At 45.8% G+C, this 13,561-nt stretch overlaps 1 protein-coding gene across 1 annotated transcript in view; it reads right to left on the bottom strand.

Annotated features, from left to right (window-relative positions):
• Window positions 1–13,561, bottom strand: part of GNMT (glycine N-methyltransferase) — a 137,021-nt gene that overhangs the window by 92,427 nt on the left and 31,033 nt on the right. Inside the window, exon 3 of the mRNA XM_063444214.1 lies at window positions 9,843–9,956. Coding sequence (XP_063300284.1) covers window positions 9,843–9,956 — 114 coding nt within the window. The remainder of the gene's footprint in view (window positions 1–9,842; window positions 9,957–13,561) is intronic.

The raw sequence follows: 13,561 nt of genomic DNA, 5'->3' as shown, positions 1-13,561 counted from the left end.
CAATGTGCAATGTCAATCAGCAGTGGCTAAGGCCAGTAAGGTATTGTCATTCATGAAAAAGGGCATTCATTCTCGGGATGAGAATATAATTTTGCCTCTTTATAAATCACTGGTAAGATCACATATTGAATATGCTGTGCAATTTTGGGCACCTGTTCTAAAGAAGGATATCATGACACTAGAAAAAGTGCAGAGGCGGGCTACAAAATTAATAAAAGGAATGGAACATATCAGCTATGAAGAAAGGTTAACAAATTTAAACCTATTTAGTTTAGAAAAACGTCGCCTGAGAGGGGATATGATAACATTATACAAATATATCCCGGGCCAATACAAACCATTGTGTGGAAATCTGTTCACAAACTGGACTTTAAACGCATGACCTTGTATCCTATCTAGACTGGAAGAAAGAAGATTTCGTCTAAGGCAAAGGAAAGGTTTTTTTACTCTAAGAAAAATAAGGATGTGGAATTCTGATGTTGGTTTATCTGAGTTCATACAGATGTCCAAACAGCAACTAGATGCATACTTGCAAAAACAGAATATTCAAGGATATAATTTTTAATGTAGGGTAATAGCTGCTGGATCCAGGGATAAATCTGACTGCCATTCTGGGGTCAAGAAGGAATTCAAACTGTTTTTTTTTTTTGCCTTCTTTTGGATCAACAGCAAAATACAAATGTGAGGAAGGCTGAACTTGATGGATGCAAGTAGCATAGTCCGCAATGGTCAGAATATACCTCTTCCCAGAGGGGTTAGGGCTTAGCCAGGTAACCTATAATGTCGACAGCTACTCTGCTGAAGGTGTCTTCAATAATGGGTAGGGACTGGAGCTTGCCGGTCACCCCGATTCCACACTTTATGACAGACATCACAGGACTGGCAGTACTGCCGCAGGTCCCGGGAGATGCCTGGCCAGAAGACTGCCAGAGGAATATCGTGAGCTACCCGGACAGTGATGGTTGCCCCGGTCTTTTCCTCTTCGGTGACCAGCTGTTGTTGCACTAGAGTCAGTGTGGCTCTGGTGTCTTGCAGATCCTTTACGGTGCGCCTGTTCAACTTGTGATGATCCCGGTTGTCCGCTGCGGCTTGTACGGGATCTGCCAGGTCCAGGCTTCCTCGTTGGGGATTGGAGCGTACGTAGGGGCAGCCTGATAACAGTGGATGTAGGAGGGGGTCCTGGATGAATCAACTGGGACCGGCCTCTGGGCAGTCCTTACTGGGAACATTGATGGCATTGTGGTTCTGCCCGGGTTGGTGCTCTCTGGGGTGGTATCAGAGCCGGTGGACCTCGGAGTGGGGTTGTTGCAGCTGGGGTAGACTGAGGGGCTGCGTGCATGGGATGTCGGTAGCTGGTGATGGTAGAGGGGCGTTGGGGCCGTCGGGTATCCGAATACTCGTCTGCCCACTGGGCTGCTTCCGCCAGGGTCTTGGGTTGCCTGTCTCTCACCCATTCCTGCACCTCAGTGGGGAGCCCATTGTAGAACTGCTCCAGCAGCTGGAGAATCTCCTCTGGGGACTTTGCATGTTGCGAGTGCATGCAGTTTTGGGCTTCCCGTGTTAAATGACAAGCCCACTCTGCAAAGAGGTCTTTCTCCCCTTGCTTCTATTCCCTAAACTTCCTGTGGTATGCCTCCAGGGTCACGGCATACCTAGCTAACAGGACCCGCTTCACAAAGGTATAGTTCCATTGCTCATCCTCGGGCACGGCACTGTATGCATACGCAACTTTCCCCATTAGCTTCCTTGGCAAAATGGGAATCCAGTCTGTTTGGGCAATGCTATGCAGTATGCAGAGGCACTCAAAATCCTGTAAAAAGTCATCAATGCTCTCCTCCGATTCAGTGAAACTCTTAAAGGCATTGTAGGTCAATTTGGGCTTTTGTTTGGTGGCTGCCGGCACCCTTGGGGACACTTCTCCTGCCCGTCGTTCATTGGGTTGTGCGGGGTTTACCCAATCTCTCTGAGCCAGGACATAGGCCTGTACCTATGAGATGGTCCTGGCCATGAAATTGTAACGGACCGTTTCAGCAGACAAGGTGTTAAAATCGTTTAGGCGAAACCCAACAAGGATCTCACGGAACCCGAACACTACAGGCCAATCTCCTTACTCAACGTGGACCTTAAAATTATGAGCAAAATGATGGCCAACAGACTTAACCCATACCTAGACAAATGAATACACCCAGACCAAGTGGGCTTTATCCCCAACAGGCAAGCACTAGACAATACACGCAGAAACATCGACCTTATATGGCTAACCCAACACCGTAAAATCCCCACCACAGTAATCTCACTAGACGCCGAAAAGGCATTTGACCGCCTCCTGTGGCCTTTCCTATATCGCACATTAGAACACATGAATTTCCCAAGCCCATTCATCGCATTCCTGCAGGCAACATACCACTCCCCTCAGGGAGCCCTACTGCTCCCCAACATCTTTCCACCCAGATTCCCAATATCTAACGGAACAAGGCAGGGCTGCCCACTATCGCCCCTCATGTTCGCGATTTCACTAGAGCCCCTTCTCCAAGCCATCCGCGCCAACCCTCGCATAGAGGGAGTAACCATTAGAGGAGAACCATACACAGTGTCTGCCTATGCAGACGACATACTCCTCACGCTCACCAACCCAGATCAATTCATAGAATCCCTGTTAGTCACTATACAAGAATACGCAATGGTAGCAGGATACAAACTGAACATCGCGAAATCGGAAATCCTGCCAATACAACTCTCAGACTCACAACTTATCAACCTAAAAAACAAATACCCATTTCGAATATGCCCTACAGACATAACGTATCTGGGAATTCAGCTACCAGTCGACCTAACCACCATATATGAAAAAAACTACAAGCCGCTCCTGCGAAGAGCACACACCGACCTCCAAAAATGGGCGACTCTGGGAGTATCATGGCTCGGTCGAGTAGCGTCCGTGAAAATGAATTTACTCCCCCGATTGCTATATCTTTTCCAGACACTGCCCATATCTCCCCACAAAGCAGACCTCAAGGCCTTACAAACGGCGGTTGATAAGTTCATATGGAATGGTCGCAAACCCCGAGTCAGCAGAACCACCCTCTATGTCCCCAAAAAACAGGGAGGACTGGGGCTTCCAAACTTCTCGCACTATCACGCAGCGGCACAATTGACCCAAATTCAACAGTGGCACGCTCCCCCGCAAACCAAAAGATGGGTAGACATTGAACATACAATCTTCGGAAGAGACCACCCTTCCCTATACATGTGGGTCCCTAAACCACACCGACCCCTAACCCCCCCCCCCCAACCGCCCCAACCATCACTCACTCTATAGATTTGTGGGACAAACTACAGGACAAATATGAGTTATCTTCATTCCTCTCCCCAATGACCCCGATCTGGAGGAACAAACTATTCCCACCAGGGCTTACTCCAGCCCATTTCGCCAGCTTCGATCAAAGAGACATAGTAAGACTTAATCACCTATACCAAAATAACAAAGTGATACAATATTCAGAAATCAAGGAAGCCGACACACTAACAACGTTTGACCACTTTCGATATATCCAAATACGCAGCTTTGCCTCAACCCCAATAATCCAACAAGCAGGCACAGCCACACTCTCCCGATTCGAAAAAGAATGCACACAATGCCCAACTAGAAGAGGACAAATATCGGATATATACACAACCCTGGCAACTCACCCCACTCAAGTCACACTACCGTACATAGCAGCCTGGGAGAAGGACCTGGGACCCCCAGAGGACTCCACAGATTGGGCAGATATATGGGAAGCTACGGCTTTGATATCAATCTGTGTAACACACACGGAACAAGCATATAAGATGCTTTTCCGTTGGTACCTTACACCCCAACACCTAGCAATCATGCACAAAACACCCAACACTTGCTGGAAATTGTGCGGTGAACAAGGGACGTTCCTCCACTGCTGGTGGACTTGCCCCAAAATCAAACCCCTATGGCTCAAGGTCACTGCTCTATTGACTAAAATCCTACACAAACCATATCCATTAGACCCATGGGCACTATTACTTTCAAAACCCCTAGAAGACCTAACTAGAGCAGAAAACAAACTCAGCGCCCGTATTGCCTTAGCAACAAGGCGAGCGATAGCGGAACTCTGGTCGACAAACAGAATACCATCACAGACATCTATCACAAAAAAAATACAAGACCACGTACAAATGGATAAGCTCACATCCCTACTCCATGACACGCCTAAGCGCTTTCATAAGATATGGGATCCATGGACCGAGGGAGACACCTCCATACCCTGGTAAACCTAGATATACTAAGCATGGGAACTAACACCCCTAAGATAAGGACCCCCTACAGCACATGCACAGATGGAACCCACCGAAAACAACATAAAGACCCTCTTAAACCCAACCACTACCTGACCCTTCCGGACTCGCGAGGCTGGGACTCCGTGTCGCAATCTACCTTACCCAATCCAATAGAATGAGTGCACAATGTGGGGGTGATTAGGGACTAATGCTCAAACACCTAAAAAGTGGTATCCCCTACACCACTTAAAAATACATAGTATACATACATAAAAAAGGCGGAGCTCAATGCAGCAAATATTCTGAAAAATAAAACAATGCAGCAAAATAGTGTAACACAGTATATGAAAATTTCAATATAAGAATGGAGTAATATTACTCACAAGCCTAGAGTCATACCGTCATATGACTCAGGTGGTATACGCCTCTGGACCATTTAAGGTTGTCCAAACCCCTTCTATATAAGGTGCTTTCTTTCAAGTGCTGTAATTTCTCCTTCCAAGTGCTTTGGGTTCTTCCTTTCACTTTTTGGACGGTTTCAAATGATAAATACACCAGGTCCAGGGTAGTGAATCCAATAAAATGCTTTATTCATTAAAAAATCAAAAAGTATAAAACAAATATGTCTTTGCCAGATATGTACCTGGATAGACTAAATAGTCAATGTCAATTGTCCAAGTTGGACAATTGACATTGACTATTTAGTTTCTATTGGATTCACTACCCTGGACCTGGTGTATTTATCATTTGAAACCGGCCAAAAAGTGAAAGGAAGAACCCAAAGCACTTGGAAGGAGAAATTACAGCACTTGAAAGAAAGCACCTTATATAGAAGGGGTTTGGACAACCTTAAATGGTCCAGAGGCGTATACCACCTGAGTCATATGACGGTATGACTCTAGGCTTGTGAGTAATATTACTCCATTCTTATATTGAAATTTTCATATACTGTGTTACACTATTTTGCTGCATTGTTTTATTTTTCAGAATATTTGCTGCATTGAGCTCCGCCTTTTTTATGTATGTATACCTTACCCAATCATCAGAGAGCCCCCCCCCCCCCATATCGGGGGAACCCTCTCACGACCCACCCCCTACCCATGCACGGGATTCACAAGCATTGGTTATTTTCATTATCGAAATACACACGCACTAAAAACACACCAAACCATGCTACAGAGAAAGACTAAGACCGTAGCCTACATCTGGCCATATGACGTAACCATAGATTACTATAGCAATAGGCAACCGACGAACGACAGCACCTTCACAGGAGATCACGGGGGGGTACGGGGGGGGGGGGGGGAGGAGAGCGGGATGATCACCCTGGGAACAAGGCAAGGACCCCATAGAGCCTACTTCGATAATACATGCCAAATGGGTCTGCAGTAGAAAACAAGCACAAACTGTAGCGAACCAGGTCTTCTCTCTGTTTCTTCCCTTCTCCCTCCCCTTGGCTCCTGTCTACTTCCTTATCAAGGTTATGTGGAACAATGTACAACTTAGACTTATATGACCAATGTTTATGTGTTGGGCAATTGTATGACTCTACCGACTAGAAATCCGGAATGTAAACTAAAATTATACAACTGTGTATTATCCCCTCCCCCACCTTTCCCTTATTTTTCTTCTGTAACCCCATCCCAATTAATTTACTGTATAAAACAAAATGCATCATAAATAAAGAATCTTAAAAAAAAAAATCGTTTTGGCGATAATCCCCTTTTCACAGACAGGCACAGCTACTGTAAAATCATCAAAACTCACGAATTGGATATAAGTGAATGCACCAAACTCCCGAACTGCATACAAGGGAATAAGGTAGCACTCCAAACTCCTGAACTGGAACCTCACGAATAGCTGCTAGCAGATGAACAGGAAAAGCTCCCAAGCGGCTTACACTCCTGGCAGTCAGTCACTATCAGCATACAGTGAATCCCCCCCAAGAACGAGACAAGGCTCCGTGTTGAGGGTCAAGCAGTGGTCTGTTTATTGAGGGCTACCTGCCCCTGTATTTATGCAGGTCTCCCACCTGGTGGACACTCCCCTAGGGGACCAGATGGAAGACTGTAACAATGGACAGACAAGTACCGATTACAGACATACAGAAGTAAAACATCCCCACAATGCATCCTGGCTTCCTCCCCTGTGCCCTGGAGAAGTAATTCAATTATCTCCCAGGACAAAGGCAAAACTCCATTACACACGTGGGGACACAAAGACAGACTATCACTTTAAAATACACAAAGTTACTTTTTGCACATAAAACACAGACATGTAACATATCCCCAGATAGCTCAGGTCTGAGTGCACATTATTAGGTGAATGGAACTCAGACCACACGAATACAGTTTAATTGCCATGGAGCCAAAGTCTTTAATTACACTAATATGCTCCATGGCATGGCTATCTGGGTTAAAACATTCCTCCAACATAAAATACCGAATTTCCATGCATTCGTTAAATCAGTACGAATTAGAACCACGTAAAAGTGTCCGGGTTTGGTGCATGAAAGCCAGGCAGAAAAGCGTTGGCTGCCCGGGGAGCTCCAGAACACCGCCATCAGGTGGCGGCTAAGTGTAACCGCGACCACTCAGTAACAATCAATTAAGCTGCGGTTAACCGCAGCTACTGGGTGGTCAATTGCCGGCACACGCTTGTTAAGCCGCGGTTAACCGCAGCTTCAGGGAGGTAAATGGAGGGCGCACTCCAGCTTCTGGGTGGCCCATTAACAGCGCCGGCCGGCTTCCCACGGCTCTGGGGAGGCTGAAAAGAAGCTGTTTGTTCGGTAGATAGAATCTACCGAACGGCTGTGCAGAAAGGGAGAAATAAATCCTTCTGCACAGTAAAATTAACCCTTTAGCTGCCGGTCCATAATCCAAAGGCAGCAGGCGGGTGACCAGGCTCCTCCAGTGCAATGTGGCGAGATTGGTCTCGTCACAGTATCCTCCATAGTACGCCAGGCGACATGTCATCTCTTTGTCGAAGGCATCCTTCTCGCCCTTCGTTTGGGGTACAGCGGGATCACCGCTTAGTATATCGTCCTCCATTAGGGCAGCAATTAGGTCAGCCTTGGGCCAGTTGAGGGCCAATTGTCCTCTAGCCTCCAACAACTCGTTTGCCTCATTTAAATTTGTGTAGTTCATGGATTGGTTCGGCTCACAAACGCTGGTTGCATTCGGCTGGGAAGTACTATCCTGCCACCTGCCACTAATTGTAGTGGACCCCAGGTAACCCAACCGGTTACCTCCACTAATACCTTCCTTCAGCCACTCAGGGACCCTTACAACAAGCAGGCATCCATTTCCCCCTCAGTAACTAGACGAGACACAGCTCTGGGAGTGCAACACAATTTTATTATGTCACACTCGGCTTTTATGCATAACCTCTTGCACACAGAGACAGAGGGGTTTAAATCCCAGGATCCTCTGTGCCTGGGAGCCCAGTCCTGGGAAAGGGACTTAGTTTCTTTGTCTCCCAGGCATAGAAAGCCCGCCAAACTAGCCAGTGCCCCAAAAGTGTCCCCACCAACCTTATAAACCCCCACACAGTACATTTCCCAGACTGGTCTCCGTTCGCGCAGCTCTTGTGCGAACCCCCGGGAAGGGAAGCGTCTCCTTTCGGGACACGAATGCTCCCCCTGGTCGGTGTTCGTCTATATGAAATGGAGACCACCCAGGGGAGCACTCCCTTGCGGTTTTGCACTTATGTTATGGTGTGAGTGTTCTAATTATTTGGTGTGAACATTCTAATGGGGTACCGGGGTGGTCCCAATTCGGGAGACGAATGGGTTCTGTTTGTATGAAAGCTCCCAAACGGAGAAACAGGGAATAACACACGAAAAGCAAGGGGAAACACATAACACAAAGCGGAAAATACACGAATGAACAGTGGTTCTGCCACACATCCTTCTAGGGGTCTATGAACTACTGTCCTCTCTTATAAGTACGATGACTGTAACTATGTGTTAATGGTAATGATTGTACGATTGTGTGCATTTCCCATTGTTAATAATGTTATTGTTGATACATCGCAATAATGTGAATAACTTTCTACATATGAAATGTCATGTAACCTTTTGGATGAACAATAAAAATAAAATATAAAAAAATAAAATAAAAAATAAAAGGAAGGTACCTTATCTACAATGCTATTCCCACTTTGCCAACAGATCTTGGATTCATCTAGCTGAACACAGTCAAATTAACTGCCTCTACTAGGTAATCATTCTATGTACACACAACACACATCACATTTAATAACAATATTTATCTAGTGCAACAATGATTTATGCTTATTGGGTATAACATGCGCTGATCAGCGCTGATCTGAGTGACTTTGACAAATGCCAAATCGTGATGGCTAAATGACAAAGAATCTCCAAAAGTCTTGTGGGGTGTTCCTGGTATGCAGTGGTTAGTACTTACCAAAAGAACCGGTGAGTCAGTGTCATGGGTGCCCGAGGCTTATTGATCTGGTCCGATCACACAAAAGAGCTACTGCAGCTCAAATTGGTGAAAAACGCAATGCTGATCATGATAGAAAGGTGTCATAATACAAGGTGCATAGCAAGTTGATGCCTATTGGGCTGCAAAGCCCATGACGACCACTGTCAACGGAAAGAAGCGCTTTCAATGGGGTGTGACCTAGACCATGAACAATGGAATACGTTTGCCTGGTCTGATAAAATAAATTTTCTTTTAGATCAGGTAGATGGCCGTGTGTGTGTGCACTGTTCAGCTGGGGAAGAGATGGCAGCAGGATGCACTATGGAAATGAGGCATGCTGGTGGAGGCAGTGTTATGCTCTAGGCAATGTTCTGCTGGAAAACCTTGGGTCCCGACATTCATATAAATGTTACTTTGACATGTACCACCTACCTAGAGATTGTTGCAGACCATTTACACAACTTCACAGCAATGGTGTTCCTTGATGGCAGTGGCCTCTTTCAGCAGGATAATGCACCTTGCCACACTGCAAACATTGTTCAGGAATGGTTTGAGGAATATGACAAAGCGTTCAAGGTGTTGCACTGGCCTCCAAGTCTAAACCCCACCTCGCAGGACTGAAAGGATCTGCTGCTAATGCCGTGGTGCCAGATACCACAGGAACATTCCGAGCTTTTATGGAGTCCATGCCTCGACACAGTCCATGCCTGCACAATATACTTCATGTTTTGGCTGATCAGTGTGTGTAATAAGTGGTGGGTGGTTGGTGAATAGGTAGGCAGGGAGTTAAATAAAAAGATGTGACAGGGTGGGTGCAGTGAATGTAGGTGGATGGTTTTAGTGACTGAGTGTGAATGCCTGGGTGAATATGATTGGGCGACATCTTTCAAGAGAGAGTGAGTCTGCCCTCAAAGGTGAAATTCCTTGAAGCTCTGCACTCCCTCAGCTCACCCCTGTTTGAGAGTACAGAAGGATATCTGTACAGAAAGCTAAGTGGACAATAGGCTGGTTATATATGAGTTAAAGAGTACAGTGTTATATATGATTACAGTGTCCATAGTATTGTGCACAACCGTAGTGTAGTGATATTTTCTGTTTTACCTTTAAAATCAGGAAGATGAGCAAATGAGTTTCCCAAACAAATCACTGCATCAAATCCAGATCCAGGAGGTGTGATATCCTGGTCCAGAGACAGCCAGTTCCCTTCTTCGATAACTAAAATAGAGAGAGGGAGAGTTCTATATACAAAGACTCTAATGCAGAGACAGCCAGTTCCCTTCTATAACTAAAACAGAAAGAGAGAACTCTAAAGAGATCCCCCAAGAGAGAGTGCGCGCGGGAAGAGCTTGGTTCTTACAACTGCTTAATATGTATAGCTCGTGGGGGAGAAAGTGAGATGGGGATATAATAAAAGAGACGGAAAGCCATTAATATGTCTAGCTCGGGGGGAGAAGGGAGAGGGGGATGTGATAAAACAGACTGAAAGAAATTAATATGTATAGCTGGGGGGGGGGGGGAGAAGGGAGAGGGGGATATGATAAAACAGACTGAAAGCCATTAATATGTCTAGCTCGGGGGGAGAAGGGAGAGGGGGATGTGATAAAACAGACTGAAAGCCATTAATATGTATAGCTCGGGGGGAGAAGGGAGAGGAGGATATAATAAGACATAGACAGAAAGCCATTAATATGTATAGCTCGGGGGGAGGGAGAAGGGACAGGGGGATATGATAAAACAGACTGAAAGCCATTAATATGTCTAGCTCGGGGGGAGAAGGGACAGGGGGATATGATAAAACAGACTGAAAGCCATTAATATGTATAGCTCGGGGGGGAGAAGGCAGAGGGGGATATGATAAAACAGACTGAAAGCTATTAATATGTATAGCTCGGGGGGGAGAAGGGAGAGGGGGATATGATAAAACAGACTGAAAGCCATTAATATGTATAGCTCGGGGGGGAGAAGGCAGAGGGGGATATGATAAAACAGACTGAAAGCCATTAATATGTATAGCTTGGGGGGGAGAAGGGAGAAGGGGATATGATAAAACAGACTGAAAGCCATTAATATGCATAGCTCGGGGGGGAGAAGGGAGAGGGGGATATGATAAAACAGACTGAACGCCATTAATATGTATAGCTTGGGGGGGGGAGAAGGGAGAGGGGGATATGATAAAACAGACTGAAAACCATTAATATGTAAAGCTCGGGGGAGAAGGGAGAGGGGGATATGATAAAACAGACTGAAAGCCATTAATATGTATATCTCGGGGGGAGAAGGGAGAAGGGGATATGATAAAACAGACTGAAAGCCATTAATATGTATAGCTCGGGGGGAGAAGGGAGAGGGGGATATGATAAAACAGACTGAAAGCCATTAATATTTATAGCTCGGGGGGAGAAGGGAGGGGGGGATATGATAAAACAGACTGAAAGCCATTAATATGTATAGCTCGTGGGGGGGAGAAGGGAGAGGGTGATATGATAAAACAGACTGAAAGCCATTAATATGTATAGCTCGGGGGAGAAGGGAGAGGGGAGTATGATAAAACAGACTGAAAGCCATTAATATGTATAGCTCGGGGGGGAGAAGGGAGAGGGGGATATGATAAAACAGACTGAAAGCAATTAATATGTATAGCTCGGGGGGAGAGGGGAGAGGGGGATATGATAAAACAGACTGAAAGCCATTAATATGTATAGCTCGGGGGGAGAAGGGAATGTGGGATATGATAAAACAGACTGAAAGCCATTAATATGTATAGCTCGGGGGGGAGAAGGGAGAGGGGGATATGATAAAACAGACTGAAAGCCATTAATATGTATAGCTCGGGGGGAGAGGGGAGAGGGGGATATGATAAAACAGACTGAAAGCCATTAATATGTATAGCTCGGGGGGAGAAGGGAATGTGGGATATGATAAAACAGACTGAAAGCCATTAATATGTATAGCTCGGGGGGGAGAAGGCAGAGGGGGATATGATAAAACATACTGAAAGCCATTAATATGTATAGCTCGGGGGGGGGGAGAAGGGAGAGGGGGATATGATAAAACAGACTGAAAGCCATTAATATGTATAGCTCGGGGGAGAAGGGAGAGGGGAGTATGATAAAACAGACTGAAAGACATTAATATGTATAGCTCGGGGGAGAAGGGAGAGGGGGATATGATAAAACAGACTGAAAGCCATTAATATGTATAGCTCGGGGGGAGAAGGGAGATGGGGAGATGATAAAACAGACTGAAAGGCATTAATATGTATAGCTCGGGGGGAGAGGGGGATATGATAAAACAGACTGAAAGCCATTAATATGTATAGCTCGGGGGAGAAGGGAGAGGGGGATATGATAAAACAGACTGAAAGCCATTAATATGTAAAGCTCGGGGGAGAAGGTAGAGGGGGATATGATAAAACATACTGAAAGCCATTAATATGTATAGCTCGGGGGGGGGGAGAAAGGAGAGGGGGATATGATAAAACAGACTGAAAGCCATTAATATGTATAGCTCGGGGGAGAAGGGAGAGGGGGATATGATAAAACAGACTGAAAGCCATTAATATGTAAAGCTCGGGGGGAGAAGGGAGAGGGGGATATGATAAAACAGACTGAAAGCCATTAATATGTATAGCTCGGGGGGGAGAAGGGAGAGGGGGATATGATAAAACAGACTGAAAGCCATTAATATGTATAGCTCGGGGGGAGAAGGGAGAGGGGGATATGATAAAACAGACTGAAAGCCATTAATATGTATAGCTCGGGGGGGAGAAGGGAGAGGGGGATATGATAAAACAGACTGAAAGCCATTAATATGTATAGCTCGGGGGAGAAGGTAGAGGGGGATATGATGAAACAGACTGAAAGCCATTAATATGTATAGCTCGGGGGGAGAAGGGAGAGGGGGATATGATAAAACAGACTGAAAGCCATTAATATGTATAGCTCGGGGGAGAAGGTAGAGGGGGATATGATGAAACAGACTGAAAGCCATTAATATGTATAGCTCGGGGGGGGGAGAAGGGAGAGGGGGATATGATGAAACAGACTGAAAGCCATTAATATGTATAGCTCGGGGGGAGAAGGGAGAGGGGGATATGATAAAACAGACTGAAAGCCATTAATATGTATAGCTCGGGGGAGAAGGTAGAGGGGGATATGATGAAACAGACTGAAAGCCATTAATATGTATAGCTCGGGGGGGGGGAGAAGGGAGAGGGGGATATGATGAAACAGACTGAAAGCCATTAATATGTATAGCTCGGGGGGAGAAGGGAGAGGGGGATATGATAAAACAGACTGAAAGCCATTAATATGTATATCTCGGGGGGAGAAGGGAGAGGGGGAAATGATAAAACATACTGAAAGCCATTAATATGTATAGCTCGGGGGGGGGAGAAGGGAGAGGGGGATATGATAAAACAGACTGAAAGCCATTAATATGTATAGCTCGGGGGGAGAAGGGAGAGGGGGATATGATAAAACAGACTGAAAGCCATTAATATGTATAGCTCGGGGGGGGAGAAGGGAGAGGGGGATATGATAAAACAGACTGAATGCCATTAATATGTATAGCTCGGGGGGGGGGGGAGAAGGGAAAGGGGGATATGATAAAACAGACTGAAAGCCATTAATATGTGTAGCTCGGAGGGAGAAGGGAGAAGGGGATATGATAAAACAGACTGAAAGCCATTAATATGTATAGCTCGGGGGAGAAGGGAGAGGGGGATATGATAAAACAGACTGAAAGCCATTAATATGTATAGCTCGGGGGGAGAAGGGAGATGGGGAGATGATAAAACAGACTGAAAGCCATTAATATGT

Source organism: Pelobates fuscus, chromosome 2, assembly GCF_036172605.1.
Source record: "Pelobates fuscus isolate aPelFus1 chromosome 2, aPelFus1.pri, whole genome shotgun sequence".
In the NCBI taxonomy this organism is placed as follows: domain Eukaryota; kingdom Metazoa; phylum Chordata; class Amphibia; order Anura; family Pelobatidae; genus Pelobates; species Pelobates fuscus.
Note: the sequence above shows the minus strand (reverse complement) of the source record. Positions and strands in the feature narration are given on the sequence as shown.